The following is a 20,833-nucleotide window of genomic DNA, read 5'->3' on the forward strand; positions in this document are numbered from 1 at the left end:
GTTAGAATTAAATTTTAATGGTTTGGCTAAATATATGAAGATTATAAAAAATGGTGGTCAGTGTTTTAAAGTATTGTTGTTCAAATTCGAAATGACTTTTAATAGTTTTTATTTACAAAAGAGGTGGAAAGAGTGAAAGTAGAGAAATACAAAAGGTAGAGAAGATATTTAGCCTATCTAAATATTGCCCTAGTGCTTGGCTCAGCCAGGACTCCAAAATTAAACTCTCTCCAGAAGACAAGAAGGGAACACCAGCTATCCACTTACCCAAGTTCCCTCCAAGAAGCAGGTCAAGACAATGACTTGAGCCAAAGGTGACTCTAGAAGCTGACTATTTCCCTTGAGCCGACCTTCTTCCTTAAGCTGACTTCTTTATTGAAGTCCAACTCCTTCTCGAAGCTGACTTCCTTCTTGGAGTCAACTTACTTTTAGCCTCAGAAATTCAGAGCCTTTTATAGTGGCTTCTTGTCTTCTCCCCTCTTCACAGGGGCCAATCACAGCTTCCAAATTGTCTAACACTGTCCAGGGGGCAGTATTTGTGGGAACCAGTTTGCACCTTCTGGAGGGGTGAATACTCATCAAAAGAGTTCACAGTTTCTGAGGGTGTGAATTAAAAGAATTCACAAATTTCTGACTGAGTTTTTTTTTTTTTTTAAGGGGGTGGAGCTCTCCAAGTATCTTGCTTGCTTCTACCTAGCACTAAGTAGGGTGTGAATTCACTATGTGGTTTTCGAGCTCCTCCACTTAGTTCAAGCTTGTGTTGATTCAATCAAAAGGTAGACAAAGGAGGGTCAGTCCTATCTTCACAATTTAGTGAGGTACTTATTAAATTAGTGTTAATTCTGGATAGACAATAAAGCATTCTCTTTCACACTTTGCAATTTTATGAATTTTATGGATTTAAAAGCATTCTGAGAAGGGATCCATAGGCTTTACCAGACCACCCAAGGGCATAAAAAAGATTAAGATTTTGATTGTCTAAGGAATAGAGCTCCTACAGAAATATATGTAATGCTAATACTTAAGTCTTCAGATAGACCTGACACTTAAATGATTTAATTAATCTCTCCATTGTTTGCAAGATTGCAACTGATTTCAGCTTTCTCAGTTTATGTAACTTTCAGGATCGTTGGATTATATAGATCGCATATTAGAAATTGACCTTTGTAATTATCTATCTTACCATCTTACTGAAGAAGAAACGGATTTCCAGAGAGGTTAAGTAACTTGCCTAAAGTCTCACAGTAATTATCAGAAGCAGCATTTGGACATAGTTCCTCTGACTCCAGACCATTGCTCTTTACTTGTCTGTGACCTTCTATATATTTTTTCCCTCTCAAGCTTCCTTCACCCAGCATGCAAGATATATTTCTGTTTTTCTTAATGTTACTTGAATACTAGTAGAGAAGTGCAAGCTGCTTTGCATATTATCCCTTGCTTGTGCTACATGACAGACCATTTTCTTTTTTGCTTATCTCCTTGATAGTATCTTTTATGGTGATTTTTTTTATGTACAGTTCTTTGTTGGTACTGTACCAAACCCTACATATTCCCTTCTAAGTATCCCACAATTTTGATTCTTTAGTAATTGTGGTTTTACATGACTTGTATTCATATAACATCATTAGAAAGTTATTGTGCAAAAGAACAGCAACTGGTATCATTAAAGACAGAATTTTCCCCAATGCATTACAGCACATTTTTCCTCTTTTTAATTTTATGTTCACTTCATTTTTCTATTGGTAGTTTCTACAGATAGCTATTTTGTGTATGGAACTAAGGAGCAAGGTTTTTGCCTGAGGCCACTTCTCTGGAGGTGTCTCAGAATGTCTCTAGAGTTTCTACTGTTTGTAGCCCTTCTCTGCGCTGTCTCCACACCAAAGGTCTGCCTTCTTCCACCTGTTGGGGTCTCAAGTCTAGCTGCTCTCAGGGGTAGGTTTTTGGTATCCTTAGTCAGCTGCCAAGGACCTAGGGGTGCCCCTCACTCACTCACTGATTCTAGTGCGCTGTGGCTCTGAGTCTAGCACACTGGCTCCATAGGTGGGGTGGGGAGGGTAAATCATCTCAAGTTTTTGTGGAAGCTATTTCACCCCCCTTATAGTGTGGAAGTGCCCAAATCGCACGAACCTTCAATGCTGTGCCCTACTGTGGATTCCCTTAGTTCATATAAATTCGGTTTGGGGTTTTTTTTTTTTGGCCTTTTGAGGTAGTCTATATCGGTAGGCAATAAGGAGAGGTAGATTCCCGAGTCTAAACTGTAGCCATGTTTACCTGGAAGTCTACAGATAGCTATTTTGACAGACCCAACATAGGTTCCATCCAACTACATAATATAATTTGGACAATATACATTTTTCTTGAACTTGTTTTTCCTTTATGATGGAGACTTAGGATTAATTATTTCATGGGTTTTAGGTCTCATTTAGGAATCTTAGAGAAATCTTGGGACTTGTAAGGTTAGCACATAGTCATTAGCAAACAAGAGTATTTGAAGGACCTTACTATATAGAGAATCCCTCTTTTAGTTATAGTATGTGTTGGATGACATCCCTGACAATGGCAAACACCTTTGACAGACATGTTTTTTTTTTTTGCTTCATAATATTAATAATCAGATGGTCATAAAAAAGATGCCTGTGTTACATCTTTCAGGGAATGTTGTATGATTTTAACATATGCATGGGTATTTTCTTCCCTTTTTTGAAAGTAATCATATGTGTCATTTTTCCCCCTATTTCTTTGATATCTCCTCTAAGAGAATCTGAGATTCTTGAGAATTAGTCCCTCAGTGTCCTTAAAATTGTGCCACATCCAGAAAAGATATCCTATTTGTATACTTGGTCTGGTCAGGCAACTTTTTGTCTTTGTTTTCTTTATGGTCAGTGTCATTTCTTCTAATACAGCACAAGCCCAAATGTGGTAGCTCCACTACAATTAATGAAGATAAGTGTCATAGAAATATTAGCACATCTTTTCTGGTTTTGCCTTTGTTGTCCTTTTAGCTTCACTTTGCATATTCTCCAGATGATTTGGCTCCAATTTTTTCTTGGTGAGAGAAGAAATAATTTCAAAATTTTATGAGGGAGTGATGCTTATTTATCTTCCTTCATCCTCTGAAAAACATTATAAATGAATTTATACTCTTAGAAATCAACATTATCCCTTGGTTTGCCATCTCTTTTTGCTTGTCAAGGAAATCATGTTTACTGGCAGTCTCTAGACTCTTAGCCTTCTTGTTGAAAAATGGTAATTGTTTGTCAGTGTCTAATCCTTTATCCATTTCATTTTTTTGGATTAAGTATTTTGTTTTAAAAAATGAAGTTAGAGGTTTTTAAAAATTGTTCTCTATGTTCTCGTTTTTATCCTGTTAATTTAGTATTAATTGTTAGTTTTACACTAATAAGTTTATAACCTACATTTGGAAATTACTCCATTATAATTAATCTTTGTCATCTAATTCAGTTTTTAGGCCTTTTTTGGCAGCAGGGGAGGCTCATGGTATTCACTATGTCTAGTGTCTTCATCTTCTCTTATGTAAGCATTCGTATTCTACAAATCTCTTGTCTCTTTTAATACAGCCATATTTTTCAGTGTATTTTTCCTCTCCATTCTCATCTTTGCATTAAAACTACTGAGTATTAAAGTGCATGTTGATTTAATTTGGAGAATCATATCAAGCTTCTATAAGAATTTTTCTTTCTTCCTTCTCTACAACCTATGTCAGAATTGACATTTTCCCTACCATCTCCATGTATAGTCTGGCCCCCATGTTTAGTAACCTTTCCATTGTAAAATCCCTTGCCTCCTTAATTGAGAGCAAGCACTGCCTTCTACATGAATTCTTCACTGATACCTTTCTTGGATTTCTATTTCATTTCTATTAAGAAAATCACCACCTTCTTAGTTACTGGTTATAAACTTTTGATTCCTTTTTGACTCTTCCATGTCCACCTTTCTCTGTCCAACCAATTGCCAAGGTCTCTCAATTCTAGCATTACAATATATGTTGTAGTTATCCTCTTCATTCCATTTAAATGGCTACTACCCTGTTTCAACTCTTCATCACCTCTGTCTAGCCCGGACTATTTAATATACTATTTTTTTTTTAACCCTTATCTTCTGTCTTAGAATTGATACTGAGTATTGGTGCCAGGGCAGAAGAGCATTAAGGGCTAGACAATTATAGGTAAGTGACTTGCCCAGGGTCACACAGCTAGGAAGTATCTAAGGTCAGATTTTAACCCAAGGCCTTCCATCTTCAGACCTAGCTCTCTATCTACCAGCTGCCCCTTAATAGACTATTAATTGGTGTCCCTGCTCAGAACTCTTCCCTTTACAACCCATCCTTACTGAATATAGCTTCCAAGTTCATCTTCCTAAGGTATAGGTCTGAACACATTATTTTCCTGCTCAGAAATCTTCAGTGCCTCCCTGTTGCCTCTAGGATTAAATAGAAATTACTCAAGCCTAGAATTTGAGACCCTCTGGTGCCAGGTAACTTCTTACTTTTTTCCCCATTATTGCCTTTTACATGCTCTGAATCTTAACCACCTGGACTAGTAAGGTGTTCTTGGTGAAATAAAAAATAACATTCCATCTTCTGTTTCCATGCCTTTTTACAGGCTTTTCTTTATTTGTAGACTGCAGTTTCTTCTCATTCTAAACCTTCCTTCAAGTCTCCACACATTGTGTCCCTTCCATGAAACCTACATTTATTTTTTCCCTCTTCAAATTATCCTTTATCTTGTGAATACATTGTAGCCACATAAAATGAAAGCTCCTTGAAGGAAGGGACTATGTAATTTGGTCTTAATCTCTCTAATGCTTTGTACATGTATTTTCAAGAAATTGAATTATTGTTAAGCCATACCTCCCTTCTTCCACCATTACCTAAAATGGACCCCAATGATGGTAGTAATGGGATCCAGAATATAGGTTAATGAACAACACAGGACCTGTAATAAGTTCCCTCCAAGCCCCCTTTATCATCCCATTTTCAGAATAATTGTGTAAACTTCAAAGAAATCATATAAATTATAATATCTATGTATAGCACAGACTGGCATGTAGATGTGGTTTTTCAATCACCAATTTCTTATTTTCTTCATTATCTTGATTCTTAATTGTGATGGGATCGTCACTAAATTAAAGAGAACATTTTAATTGTTCCTGAATTTGTCCTTAACAGATAAATGATCCAGCACTGAGACACACAGGCCTTTACTGCAATCAGCTTTCATCAGCTGACATTCTCAAAACAGAATCAGACAGCGGTGCCCAGGTCAGTAAGAAACTTTTAAGCACAGACCCATCTGCAAGTACTAATTGTATGAACCAGCTCAACATTTTTGAATTGGTCATTTTTGTAACATGCACACTAGTAATGTTCATATTTAGAGGGGACCACCTGTGGTTTTATTCACATGAATGAACATATTGTGTACCTCCTGTGTGCTGGGTACTAGGCTTGCACTGTGGAGATTACAAAGGGCAAGAATAAGTCCCTACCCTCTGGAAGCTTATAATCTAACTAGGGAGATAAGACACATTTATCCAAAGGTGAAAAAGCCAAAGAAGGTAATAAATGTTAAATACCAAATGAACCGTAGGGATGGTAAGTGCTTTTTGAGAAGAGAAAGAACTCGCTAGTTTCTGGGGCGGTCAGGACAACCTTCATGGAAGGGGTGCAAAACTAAGCTGAATCTTAAAAGACCCATGAGAGTTAGCTGGGCAGATGCTATGGGATGAATGTAAAGGCAATTAAGTAGGTATGTGTGAGGCACATTCTGGAGGCAGGGAAGCCATCTGCCTAAAGCATGGAGTGTGGGATAGACAGGGGGCTAGGCTAGAGAGAGATGAGGGGAAAGGAGATAGATGTACAGGTTAACCTATTTGGATTTTTTTAAGTCCTGTGCCCATAAATTGTTGAGTAAGGAAGTGACAGGATGACTTAGATATTTTCACTTCATGTTAGTGAACAGGATGGATTAGAACAGAGAAGAAACTAAATGTAGAAAGGTCAAAGCTAACTTATTAGTCCTAAGTCAGAATCTGAACCTGAATTCAAGTGGTAAGAGTGGGAATGGAAAACAAAGACAAGAGGAGATAAATATGATAAGGGGAATGACAGTTTTGTCATTCTTGTAGCCTGTGCCATGTGTATGCAGGGCAGAGGAACAGTCAAGGACTTCCTCCAGTCTTTTTTTTCTCTAGCCCATCTTTTACAGAGCTTCCTAACTAAGCTGTATTCCTAAAACCCAAGTCTGACTCCAACACTCTCCTATTAAAAACAACTTTAATGGCTCTCCAATGCCTAAAAATTAAAATACCAATTCTCTTATTTATTAGTATTTAAAGCTCTCCAGCTCCATTTTGCTCTGCTCTCCTACATTTCGTGCTCTAACCTAGCAGTTCTCAAAGTGTGATCTGGGAACCCCTGAAGATTTCCAAAAATATTTCAGGGGCTCTTCAAAGACAAAACAATTTTCATAATAAGACATTTTAATTTCCTATACAGTAAATATCAATAAACATAATCCACATAAACAAAAGCTTTTTTGGGGGGGTCCTTGATAATTTTTAAGTGTATAAAGGCCTCCTGTGACCAAAAAATTCAAGAACCACTGCTCTAGCCAAATCAGATGGCTTAATGTACCTCAGTTTCATACCACTTTTTGACCTCTATGCATTTTTACATGCTGTGTCCCATTCTTAGAACAATAAAGCTATATCTGTCCATTCAAGATCACCTCCTTCATTCCCTAAATCTCCAATCTTGCTTGATTTTCCCCTGCCTTTTTGCTTGCTCTCTTCCCATGTATACCACTTTAATCTAACATGTCATAATTATCTGTGTATGGGTCCAACCCTTTCTAGATTATAGGCTTCTTGAGGACACTATTTTAGGTAGTTTTTTCATCAAAGGATCTGGCAGATAAGTGTTCTGAATTGAATTGAAAGTGGAGGTGGAAGTGGATCTGGGAAAGGAAAGAGTATAGATTTCTAGAGAATAAAGAAAATACACAAACAGCTAATGAGAACCACTGAGGGTTTTTTTTTAAGATGTATTAGGAGAACAGAGAGTATAAGAAAAGAAAGCAAAACTAGTCTTTGTGAGTTTATGCTGCTTTTACTAATAATGCTTCAGTTGCTCCATTAGGCTCTGGAATAGACAAACCAGATGAGCCTCAGCCAAGGATAATTTAAATTTTGAGATAGCTCTCAGGGTAAACCTCACTGGTAAAGAGGGCAAGCAGGGAAGGAGGATTGTAACAGTCCAGGGAACAGGATGGTGCAGAGACAAGGTAGAAAGTGTTCATTACAGTTTGAAGCAAATTCATTTTACTCAGTAAGGGTAGCAAAGACCTAAGGAAAACTTGCAGGCATGACCTGTTGATATATGGCTATGCAAAATGTTATTAACAAACCAGTATGTCCCTAATGAGATATAATGGCACATTGGTCTAACAAGAAAAATGTCATCTTTTAAAAGCATTTAGTTACAAGTAACTTAAGCCCATATTCCTGACTTGAGATAATTCAATGCTATTTCCCTGTATTTCCACAATAATTTCAAGAAACTTTATAGTGACACAAAATTTAAACAAAATAATTATTCTCTCAGTTAACCTTGGTATTGCTGGTCCTTTGATGTATGACCCATGGTGGTTTCTCCATGACAAGAATGTGTCCTTGCAATGACACAGTAGAATAACTCCACTTGGAGATACCTGGTAGATTAATTTGTAATGTGTGCTTTTAAGCCATTTGCCTAGACAACAAAAATAAAAAACAAACCACCACTTGGTCCCCAGTCTGTGACACTGGGCTTTCCCCATTACGCCAGTATTACCGATGATGTTCATTTGCAGTAATGATGGCAACCCCATAGGCAGCTTGGCCATTCCAATTTTGGTTTTATTTTTAAAGTGTAAACTTTCTAGAACCCTGAGCAAAATGAGTGCAGCAATTTTCTTTTTGTAGGACAAGAAGACAGAAGAGTTCTTCTCTGTGGTGACTACAGACTAGAGGAATGCTCTAGTGAGTTCCCACTTCAAGTAGTACGCACTCATGAGCCGGGGGGGCCGATCCTTCTGTCTCAACACAGCTTTTGTTTGTGTTCCAGCAGGTGCAGCAGGTTCAGGTGTTCGCCGACGTCCAGTGTACAGTGAATCTGGTAGGCGGGGACCCTTACCTGAACCAGCCTGGGCCCCTGGGATCTCAAAAACCCACATCAGGTCCGCAGAACCCCCAGGCCCAGCAGAAGAGCCTCCTTCAGCAGCTACTGACTGAATAACCACTTTTAAAGGAATGTGAAATTTAATTAATAGACATACAGAGATATACAAATATATTATATATTTTTCTGAGATTTTTGATATCTCAATCCGCAGCCATTCTTCAGGTCGTAGTATTTGGAGCAAAAAAAAGGGGGGGGGGTGTTTTTTGCTGAGGGTTGGGGAGGTGTTTTTTGCTTTGTAAAGGCCTTGTTTATTGAGAGAGCAACGCGGCAGGACAGTTGGACAATCGATTTCTTGAGCCAAATTTAATTGTTCTTATTTTTATAATCAGTCATTGGCTTCTTATCTGAATGAAGGCTTTTGGAGGAGAACCAGATGACAAGTTCCAAGTGGAGAAAGAAACTCCATTTCAGCTGGATTTGACTCTGACCCCATTGCAGAGGAAGGGCTTGGCAGCCCTGCACCCCTTCAGCAAAAAAAGATCAACTACAAAAGGCTGTCATCTTTCTGTAAAGCCTATCCCACCCCTAGGCAGCTTGTGTGTACAATCAGCTTCTAGCAATTCTATGTCTGTTGGCTTCAAGAAAGTATTTTGCACCTCCTCCTCCCCTTTCCGTTTTTTAAGATGGTTTAAATCAAGGTGCCTCTAGCAGTCGAGGCTGAAATGTGTACATTTGCAAAGGATTAAAAAAAAAAAGTACAGTTTGGGGGGAAATGCAATAATTTTTTGAAGGGTTGGGGAAGGACAAAGGGCAAGGTCTTTCAGTTATTGTAGATAAATTTTTCTGATTAAATGTGGAAAAAAGGCAGTCTGTTCTTTCTGCTTTTATTGTGTTAACAGCTAAGGTAGCTAAAGTTATTTAAAATAAAAGTAAATTCTATGATCTAAGCAGCTTATTCTGCCCTTTAAAATTTCCCTGTAAATATTTCCAGTTTCTTGTAGAAATTTATTTCCTTCTGTTTAATTTTATGCTTTTAATATCACACTTGATTTTTCTAAATTTTGTGTGTGTAAAATATAACTTGTTGATTGAATTGCAGTTCTGAAACATTTGGCTAACTATTTCAATATTTTAATAACTGTGATGCCATTTATGGATTTACTTTAGAATTTACAACCAATAATGTCACTGCCAGAAAGTGCCGTCCCCTCCCTCAAGGGGGACCAATAGCTAATGCTATATTGAAGAGTCCCATGGGGCGAACTGACTTGTTCCAGAGAACTGTACTAGAAGCTATTCTTATGAATAAATGTTAAAATTACATAGGCTTTTTGAACAAAGGGAAAAATTAGTCCTCAAAGAAATCCTCTCTTTTCAGGTTTAAGTTTAAGATTTGAATTACCATCAATCCGGACATAATTGTTTTTATATCAGGCTGGGAAAAATCTACCTCCTGCTACAGGGCTAATTTTATCCCTTTCTGCTATCCCTCCCTCTCCCATAAGGGACCCAAATGAACCCATTTTCTGCCTTTAGAAATTTCACTGTGAGAATAGGAAAGCTTGAGAATGGTGTTGTGAAACCAGAGGTGGCATCGCCAGCTTCCCTGGGCCAACAAATGATAAAACCTGATTCTCCACCCCTACTACCTCTGCATTCTGGGCAAATGAAAAATGTTTAAGAACAAAGAACATAGACTCCACCATTAAAGAAGAAACCATTTTCTTAGCCCCTGCCCTTTTTCCTATCCACTTCTCCCTACTTACAAATATATTCACCTAATACAGAAAATAATTTGTCCAGAAAATATATGAAAAGATCAAGAGCTAAATAAAATGGATAGCAACCTTAAGACAGAAATAAATCCTCAATTACAAATATAACCTCCTTAAATTCTTCATAAACATCATCTTTGATCCATTCATTCCCAGCCTGACTGTCCAACCTCACATTATTTATTATAACTCCATCTCATTGCCCTATTACCCTGGAGTGGAGGCAAGGGAGATTTTTCTCTTTTGTTTGTCACATACAGATGTACAATCAGACTTTCAGGGTGTTCAACTCTCACTTCAGCATTCCAAGTGAAGTTTCCTGGCTGACTGCTTTTGTATAAGGAATTAGGACAAAAGGTAGAGAATACAGAAGATGCCAACATGAGACAGCACCTCCCCCATCCCAACCCAGCTGCACCTTAAAGTATGCATGTCACCTTAAAAGTTTTTATAGTTGCACTGTTTGTTTTATGTTTGTACAGTTTAAAATGATTGCTAAATTTGAGGAAAATAAAATTGCTTGCATCTATGGCACTTCTATCATTCCACAGGAAAATCACTTTTTAGCCACAGAACGGACCTTGGTTTACCGACAGTGTGGGGTTGCCTATACAATAGATCAAGAAAGAAATGAAAATTGTACAGAGATATCAAAAGTCTAGACCAGTGAAGAGAAAGTAATAATGAATTCTCCTAAGAAGTAAATTGTTAACTTTAAGAAGGTTCAAAATAAAAATTCTAGTCCTCATGGCAGAAACTCTGAGAAGGGTCATCCAGGAGAAAGAGTTCTCATTTCCTTGTCACCATGGCCAGACTATTTTCATCTTTAAAATGAGAAAAGTTGATTCACTTCCAATATTAATCCAGATATCACTATGAGATTGTTTAGTAACCTTGATGTTTTCAGACACAGGTGATGCTATATCCAGATAATTGCTTTTACTCGCATCCCATTTGCCAATGTATATTTTGCTTTCTAAACTTTAAAGAAACTTATTGGAGGAGCAAGAGGAAGTGAGTTTAGCAACTATACTACCTTTACCCCCCACCCACCCAAAGTATAAAATTATGCTCATTTTTTTTTTACTGAAGGTAGCCAAAACCTAGCAGAAATGAAACTACTTCTACATAATTTTAAAAAGCCATGGCAGGAACATACGCCTATGTAATTTCAAGAGGCTATGAAACCTCCTGAATCCCTGGGAACCTCTCATTCTAACTAAGGAGTCAAATATTTCATTCCACAATTAGTAAGTATCTCTGGGAGTTAAGTCCACATGAGTATCAGGGGCGAGATTTGAGGGGTAGAAGGTAGAGGTTGAAAAGGGTTGAGGAGATTACTCTTTTGAAGGTTGATTACTCTTGAGGAAAATTACTCTTGAGAAGGTTGAGCCTATATCTGAATCTGAACCTCTGAGGACTGTGTCCCAAACCCATTTCGGTGGACCCTAATGCACTATCTTGTGCAACAAAGAGAAAACTGCCACAAGAAAAGAAAATCTGATTAATGATCATCTATTTCAGGCAACATAACTATGGAAAAGACCAGCTCCAGTACAGTAAAGTATATTTGGGATAACTCCACCCCTGAAGGATTAGGAGAGACCCTTTTATATCCCCATTTTTTCATTCAGAGAAAATGGCTAAGAAATGCTTCATTCAGGATCCTTTCTTTTAGTCTGAACTTCCTTTTCCCAGGCCATAGGAAATGCATATTTCATTTCCATTACTAAAAAGATCCTTAGGGATCTATAAAGAATTCAATGATATATACAAAGAATGCCATCTTCACACTGACTGATGCCACCAATGGTTTTGGAGAATTTTTTCTTAAAGATGGCCAACTTAATAAGAAGCAATGTCCCCTGGACTCTAAGACACCCAAACATAATTACCTCACTTTACCAGTGATACAGACTATGACACATGCATTCCCCACCATTCTGTACAATTCCTGTCCACTTCCCCCTAAGTTCCTCACTGGAGACATACCTCATCTCTTGGATGTTGGGAAGACACCAGGGGAACATAGGCGTTGCCCATCAATTATCCCCTTCTTCTATCTTGGGACCAGTCTAGGGTTAGTAAGCCAGAAAGTCCCTTTGGTGCCAGAAAGGACACTACTGCTTGCAGAGTAACTTAAGCAATGGGCTTCTGGTTTCTCATCTATAAGATAGAGGAGTAACTAGTAACAGCAACATCTTTTATAAGTTACTTTGCTGTTATCTTATTTGATCTGGGCAATTCCATGTGGTTAATTTGGCAAGGTGGACTTTTTAATAGAGAAAGAAATGAACTGAGTGATTGAATCACTTCTCCAGGGTTCTGCTACTGTTAGACTCTACTAATTGAATACTGTATTATCCTTGGGGACAAAGATGAAAAGAGACATAGGACCTCTAGCTGCCAGAAAACTGAAATGGAAAATAGAAATCAGAAAACATTGCAAATGTTTATAAAGTACCTATTCTGTATAGGGCCCTGCCAGGTGCTAGCAGAGATAGAAAGTTTAGCAGTGACACAGTACATCCTCTCAAGCTCAATTTAGCCAGGGGATAGATAGGACACCAACACAAATAACTCCCCCCCCAATTACTTTTTCAGTTATAGTAACGAAGTGCTATATTAGGTCTGAATGACCTGAAAATTATGCCAACTGGGGAGTTGTGTTTTAAAAGATAACTAAGGGTTCAATGGGTAGAGGAAGGGCATTCCAGGCCTAAACAGTAAGCACAGAGATTAAGACTATAGTGTTACAGAGACAAATTATCTGGTCTGGCTGAAGCATAAGTACATGGAGAAGAATGAGGAGTGGGGCTTTGTACATCAGATACACAATTTACCTTTACTCAGGGGGAAAGGATGAACCACATAAGATCTGGTTAGAGGAGTGAGAGGACCAGATAAAAAGATCAGTTGTGTCTCAGATAGTCTGGTGGGAAGAAAAATTGGGAAACAATAAAATCTGAATTAATACAATAATTTATCCAGGTGGGTGGTAATGGCCTATATTAGGTTAGCTGGATTAGGGTTAGAAAAGAAGCCAAATATGAGAGATGCTAAAGAAATGGAAGCAACAGGACTATTAACTGATTGATATTAAAGGTGACTGAGAAAAGCTGAAGAGAATTCCCAAGGTTCCTAACAAGGCAGTTTGGGTGAATGACAGTGCCTCCAACAGATATCAGGAAGGCAGAATAAGCAAATTTGAGGGGGGGAAATAAGCTCTGTTTTATACATCTGAGTTTTAGATATGTGGAAGTGGCCGGAAGGCAGCTGGAGCCCCAAACATTTGGATTTTTAGGTCATTTATAAAGTAGAATGTCTGTCTGAAGAAGAATAAGACAGGCAAGGGGAAGACTATCGAGACATAAAGAGGGATAAAGAATGTATTGAAGGCATTCTGAGTTCTGGGGTGGATCTATCTGGTAGAAGTTCTGAGGAGAAATAGGACTGCCATGGGAGAAAATGTCAAAAGAGACCTTGAAGGGTAAGAACAGATACTCTCATACTGCAGAGCTAAAGAAAGAATTCAGTAACAGGAAGGGCTGTTCACTGGATCTGGCAGCTGGGAAGTTGTTAACAAGTTCTAATAGAGTAAGCAGAGTAGAATGGTGTGGGCATAAACCTAAAGATAAGCAATGAGAAAAGGGAAAAAGATGAACAGTAGCTGAATGGAGTAAAAGGCTCGTAAAGAGGCATTAAGAATGGAGAGAACTGAGTACCTTTGTAGGCAGAGAGAAAGGAGCTGGTGGCAAAGGAAGAGAAGAAACAAAGTCTAGAGGAGGCAGAAGGAAAGGACCCAAGACAGGGTTAGCCTTCATGAATAGGGATGGCTCTTTTAGGATCTGTGCGATGCAAAACAGGTTGAGTGTTAAGGACTGGAGGAAGGAAGCCAAGAAAGTTCACCTCCAATGGCCTTATTGCCAGAGAAGAGGCTAGAGCATCTGTATGTAGTATTATTGGGAGTACACAAAGAAAAAAGTTTTTAGTAGTGACTGTGAGGAACAAATGAGACAAAGTGTTGAGCAGCAAAAAGGACCCAGGCAAGGATATATACCATAAATCTGTTGTGGGTGAAGTCATTTTTCTATGGCTTTCTCCATTGGTGCTCAGAAGTCATTAGCCAGAGCAGAGAAATCACATAATACGAAGTATAACAATCATATGATACAAAAGAGAAAGCCTGGGTAAGTACCCTAGAAATATCTGAGGAGAGAAAAATATGTGCAGGTGAGATGGCACCCACGTTGAACTTGGAAGAAGAGATGGCTCTCCAAGAGCCCTTCTAAAATGAAATTGCTGTAATTACATAAGTAATCTATCCCAGTCAGAAACTTCTCTCTTTCCTAGAAGAGAATGAACACTTGATGTAATGCTTTTCAGTGAATTGGAGGGGGGTAAGGAATAAACATTTATATTGTAGGGTCCGAGAAAATCCCCCAGGAATGGAGACACGGAGACCATGCAAGTAAGCAAGGGATCACCTTTAAGTCTAGCGCACTACCATACTAGGGCTGCTCCAAAGGAGCCGCACTGGCTCCGCTGGGGGAACATCTTTTATAGCATAAGCATAGGAGGATCATGATGTGAATAACAGGATATTTCAGTTCAGCAGTTGTAGCTGGCTAAGAGGCTGTGGGTTTTCACAATGCAGGGAGTGTCTGGCCAGCGGTTAGGCTGACTTGGGCAGGATTTTACCCCTGGCCCCCAGAGGGAGATTGTTCTGACCTCCTTCAATACAGCACCTACCATGTGCTGTTTTTTACAAATTCCTTATTTGATCTTCACAAACATCCTGTGAGATGGGTACCAGTATTATCCTCATTTTACAGTTGGGGAAACTTAGACAAACAGGTAAAGTGACTTGCCCAGAGCCATACAGCTAGTAAAAGTGCCTTGAACTGGATTTGAACTCGGACCTGCCTGGACTCTACACTCAATGCTATCTCCTGTACCACCAACTGCCTGTGGTAGGAGAGAGAGGGAAAGGCAAGGTGCTATGATCTGCCTTTAGTCAAAAGAAGGATTTGCAGCAAAAATCTAAGATGGGGTCTCCAACATATAAAAATAAATGCCAGTTTTTAGAATCCTTCCAAGCTGGCATGTTAGTGGCCAATAGCATTAATCAATCCAAGGGTGAAAAGAGCAACTAAACTTGGAGCCAGAGGGTGCAGGTTTAAATTGTCCATGGTCACATCACAAGTCACTTAAGCTTTCTGAGTTTTTTTCCCCATCTCAAAAATCAGACTAATAATTATATTGCCTGTTTCACAAGGTTATTGTGAGACTCAAATGGAAACAGTACACATAAAACATTTTTTGAACATTAAAATGCCATGTAAGTATAAGCAATTATTAGTATTTCTTCTGGCACTTACCTGGCCCCCACAGAAGGGGCCAGCCACTACAAAGCTGCCTGAGCCACCTCAGTGAGCCCAGGCAATATCTTCTGGAATTGTGAGTGGATGTCCTTGCCTCCTCCCTCTTTACCTCTCTCCTTTTCTTCTTCCAAGTTGCCTCCATCCAGCTTTATCACCCTACTCAGACACCACTAATAACTACATGCCATTCTCTTTATTTGTTCTTTTTCCTTTCTCATTTAGTCTTCTACACCCCACACCCCAACCTCTCCCCTTACAGGATCTTCGATGTATGTTGATGTTTCCTCAAACATCCTGATCCGTCAGTGCATCATCTTCACCTTTGCTCCAACTTAGCCATACTATAACCTATGAGCATCTCAAACTCAACATGTCATCTTTTCCCCCAACCTTCTCTCAAGTAACACTATCCCCTTCCAGCCATGCAGGCTGTGTCATCCTGAACTTCTCTCACTCATTCCATGTATACAACCTGTTGCCAAGTCTTGTTTCGACCTTTGCAACATTTCTCACATCCATCCCCATTTCTCCACTCACAGCCACCACCCTTGGTGAAGGCTCTCATGCCTAGATTATTATCTGAGGCTTCTGGTTAGTCTCCCTGCTTGAAGCCTCTCCCCAACCTAGGGCGTGCTCTACTCTGATGCTAAAGTGACCGGATTTTTAAAAGCACAAGTCTAACAATGTCACTGCTCCCTCCCTATCCAGTAAACTCCAGTGATGCCAGAATCAATTGATAAAATGTGATTTGGCTTTTAAATCCCTTCATCACAACCTGCCCCTTCCTAACTTCCTGGTCTTTTTACTTTAGCTCTCTCCAAGTAGTCTAAAATCTAACAATATTGGCCTCTATATCCACATGGCTTGGCAGATATAGAGGTAAGTCTGGAGTAGGGAGGATCTGGGTTCAAATTTGGCCTCAGACACTTTCTAGCTGTGTAACCCTGGGAAAAAGTCACTTAAGCCTAATTGCCTAGCCCTTATCGCTCTTCTGTCTTGGAACCAAGACTTAGGACCAATTCTAAGCTAGAAGGTAAGATTAAAAAAAAAAAATATATATATATATATATACACACATAAACATATATAGGAGACAGTTGGAAATAAAGGCTCAGGTATAGGAATATAAACTTATTTGGGGGAGTCATCCACTGAGAGTCTAAATACATGAAATTTTTATCAACAAAGAACAAAATCAAATGAAAAATGTACATGAATACACTACCGTAGCAGAGGTGGGGAAAAGAACATTAGGTCTGCCAACAGAGGACCTCAGTTTGAATTTGGAATGTTACTGTATGACTCTGGACAAGTTGCCTGAATCCTCAGAGCCTATTAACCCATTATAAAATGATAGGATTTCGGTTAGATCAGGGTTTTTTGAGTTCGTGGACTTTAAAAATATATATATATTGTTAATTAAATTTCAACATGCTTGGTTTCATTTGTAATCCTGTATTTTTTTTTATGCAATCAAAAACATTAATCTGAGAATGGGTTCACTGGTTTCAGACTTACTAATAGAGTCCCTGGCACAAAAAAGAAAGGAAGATCACTGAATTGATTTAAGTTTTAAGATATCTTCCAGATCTAAATCCTATGATCTGCTTTGAAATGTTAAAAGTACTGCATGAATCTGTTATTATCCTCATTATAATTAGTTGCTGCTTGAAAAAGAAGACTAGAGGCAGCTCCTTCTTTCCTTATTCACATCAAACTTTAAAGGCCACCCAGACAGAAAGAGCTCCCTGGAGCAATAAGCACCTGACCAAGTCACAAAGTGATGCAATAATCAGCAGAAACCTGGTGTTGTTCACCCATAGTTCCTACCTTCACAGAAAGAGGAATTGTTTATTGGTGAAAATTTACTAAAAATTAAACTGCATGCAACTACCTTTAAAGAAATTGCCAGTACTGAGGGCAAATGTGGGTTTGTCAATGAGTTATTGACATAGTTTTTGCAGAAATGCTAAGAGATAGCTTGCATGTAGTCTCTGGATCCCATTCGTCCAAAACAGCTCTCACAGATGATGGTCACTTCAGTAACTTGAACTTCCTCAAATGTGGGTTCACTTCCCCTTTTGAGTAAGGCCGAAGAGCTATACAGGTAGCAATGTTTTCTGGTTGCTCCAGCCACAGCATGTAGTCAATGTTGTTCTGTTTCAGTGTCTCAGCCAGTGCCATCAGGGCAGCTTCATCTGGAGCCTAGGAGTACAAAGAGGGGAAGGGATGGAAGAACATGAACACAGATCAAGTGGTTCATCCATCCAAGGCTCATTTTATTGACCTGATCAGGTCACCAAAATGCTTTGTTTGTTACACAGAACAAATGATCCCAAGGACTTCTACTATTTCTGCCTTACATTTGTATGGTTAGTTCTCTTTGACTTTTAATTACTATCTATAATAAAGCTCTAATAATTATATACAGCCCACATAGTATTTTTGTCTTTTTTCAATATTTTCTGAATTAAGTGGTCAGTAAACATATCATAATCTTGATTTGATTTAGCTATGAAATAAGATCAGTTTGAGTTTGTGAACAAAATATCAAATACAAGATTGATTTGTGACTATACCTCAATAATATACCTCATGAAATATACTTTTAAAGTAGATTTAATTTAATTTTATAAATGAAGTTAATTAAATTGGCAAAAAAATTCTATACTCAGACATCTCATCTCTAATGATCTGCACTATGCCATTTGTTGCTTATTAATGACCTAAATAAAGGCATCATTAATACACAAATGTGCAAAAATAAAAAGCTAGGAGTAAGAATACACTGGATTACGAAATCAAGACCCAAAAAGATCTTTACAAGCTAAAATAGTGAGCTGAATCTGAGCAGATAAAATTTAATAAGTATAAGTATGAAATTTTATACTCACATGAGACAACAAGAAAAACTAAAACTAAATAAAAAGACTGAAAAAAATCAGAAAATGTAAACTATATCATAACAAAAGCAACTGAGCTAGAAACAATGTCAAGGAGATATCAATAGTCTAAGAAGCATCAAATTAGCTAAAAACCTCTTTTAAAAAGCCATGGAGGGGGCAGCTGAGTATCTCAGTGGATTGAAAGCCAGGCCTAGAGATGGGAGGTCCTGGATTCAAATATGACCTTAGTCACCTCTTAGCTGTGTGACCCTGAGCAAATCAATTAACCTCCATTGCCTAGCCCTTAGCACTCTTCTGCCTTGGAGCCAATACACAGTATTAACTAAGACAGTCGGTAAGGGTTTTAAATTTTAAAAAATCATAAATATATAAGCTCCATCATGCTTGTCCCTCTGATGGAATTGAGAGAGAGCTCTACACATGTCCCCAAACCTTAATTGGAGAATTTAGGAATGTGGAGTGGGAGAGAGCTAAAGAACATGTGACATGGCAAAGTTTTAACATTGGCTCAATTGACAATCACATAATCAAAGAGGAGGAGGTTAATCAAACATGTGACTTGGTAAGGAATGTGGTCTAACAAGGTGTGAGCTAGGACCCTGTGGCAAATATTGTCCTGCTCAGGAATTCTTTTGTCCTTTGTACTGAAGACTTGGAAATACAATAATCAATAAGTAACATGACCATGAGTCTGGTATATGAACACATAAGATACAATATCAATACACCAATCATACCTTCAAGATGCTAATATATCTGGTATGCTACACATAACCAAGAATAAATTATCCACCAAAACTGAAAATCAGAATGGAAAAATTAACCATAAGTGAAACATATTAAGAAGGAAAGGGGTAAGAAGATTAAGCTTATGTCTCTTTTTTTTTTTTTAAAGGGGGGTGTACAAACATGGAGAAAGGGGTGGAGGAGCAGGCTAAATATGAAATCTCACCTTAAGTTGAACCAAAAATAAGGAGATTGAACATAAACACATGAGTTTGGTGTAAAATATATTAGACCCAATGGAGAATCAGACAGGGATCAGAATTAAAAGGCAGGACAAACTTAGGGAATGATTAGTCATGAACAAAACAAATTCCATCTTCAGAGGTTGGAGTATGAAGGTGAGGAATAGAAAATCAAGAGAAGGGCCAATTGAGAAAAAAGTATAGAAGGATGGGTTGGGGGAATAATTAGCAATCATAATTATATGTAAATTTGAAATAAATTCACCTATAAAATAGAGGGGTAGCAGAGTAAATTAGAAAGTAGAATCTAAAAACATGAGTGTCAAAAAAAAGTTAATATAAGGGAACTAGAGCAAAATCTACTATGCTTTGCTTCAGTGCAAAAAAATTAATAATAAAAACAGACAATTAAAAGAGAGAAAACATAAAAACTATCCTTAAAGAAATTACCAAAATAATTAATATGCACATGGTATGGCATCTAAATACTTAAAGTAAACACTAGTCAATTTGCATAAACAATAATGAAATTGAAGTAATTATAGTCCTTAATGTACATACATCAGACCTTGATAAAACTAATCAAAGGACTCGAGCATCTGAATAGAATTTTAGAAAAATCAGGTGTTTTGGCAGTTCTGTGGATGATAGTTTGGAGTGGTGAAGGAGAATTAACTCATTATAGGTGAGAGAAGTAATGAATTTCTGATCTCGAGTGATGACATGCAAATGAGAGAAGGGGGCTAATGAGACAAATAAGAAGGTAGCATTGATAAGACTTCTGTCTTTTTTTCCGATATTGGATTATTTAAATTTTCTCTTAATCTAAAGCTTAGGTCTACCTATATCCCTTTCTTGTCCAGAAGGCTTCAGTAGTTTTCTGAAGACTCTAGGATAAACACAAACTCCTCCAGTTGGCATTCAGAACTATCACTGTAGTCCCAATCGATCTTTCTAGACTTGTGCTCCTCAACAAACCAGTCAAGCTAGCCCATTTGCTATTTCCTAAACTTGGCATACCATTTTGCTCCTCTTTGCCTTTGGACAAGTTGCCTTGAATGCCTGGACTAAACCCCCTTCTCACTTCTACCTCTGAAAATCCTTAACTTCTTCACTTCAGGTGCTGCCATCTAGGAAAAATACTTATTAACTTAATATTTCACACACAAAAAAAGCTTTTCTGTATAAATGTTTTGACTATCCCAAAGAACATAAGCTCCATGTAGGCAGGTATTTTGTTTTATGTATCCCCATCACTGAGTATAATGCCTTCCACAGGATACTGAAAAAAATAGTTGAATTCCTAGACCCAAAGTTCCTTAGAAAATAATTATTTTCCAAATGCCAGTTCCAGATTATTGCCACCATTTGCCTTCTTCACTTCTCCTTACAAGTTTCAGAATGACAAAGGAGGAGGTCACACTGTGCTAATTGGATCCACCAAAAATTTATACTATCCTGTCTCCACTGGGGCCTCACCTCTACAAAGAAAAAACCCTTCCCTTGTCTAACTGTACAATAGCTATTCAAGGGACCCATACAACACTTTTCCTTCTCCTTGTCACTAAACACTTAAATCACATCAACATCATCCCCTATTCTTTCCTTCAGTCTTAGA

At 38.1% G+C, this 20,833-nt stretch overlaps 1 protein-coding gene across 26 annotated transcripts in view; it reads left to right on the forward strand.

Moving 5' to 3' along the window:
• The window catches only part of NCOA1 (nuclear receptor coactivator 1), a 250,903-nt gene extending 240,417 nt beyond the window's left edge, over positions 1–10,486 (forward strand). For 17 of the 26 annotated variants that reach the window (XM_056813110.1, XM_056813109.1, XM_056813105.1 and 14 more), the window contains 2 exons: positions 5,189–5,281; positions 8,126–10,486. In XM_056813110.1, coding sequence (XP_056669088.1) covers positions 5,189–5,281; positions 8,126–8,296 — 264 coding nt within the window. In that variant the 3' untranslated portion in view covers positions 8,297–10,486. Of the gene's footprint in view, positions 1–5,188; positions 5,282–7,983; positions 8,041–8,125 lie in introns of all 26 variants that reach the window. The other 9 variants (XM_056813117.1, XM_056813115.1, XM_056813114.1 and 6 more) reach the window with 5 other exon arrangements.
• Positions 10,487–20,833: the final 10,347 nt, after the last annotated feature.

The sequence above is a fragment of the Monodelphis domestica genome, chromosome 1 (genome assembly GCF_027887165.1).
Source record: "Monodelphis domestica isolate mMonDom1 chromosome 1, mMonDom1.pri, whole genome shotgun sequence".
Taxonomy (NCBI): Eukaryota; Metazoa; Chordata; class Mammalia; order Didelphimorphia; family Didelphidae; genus Monodelphis; species Monodelphis domestica.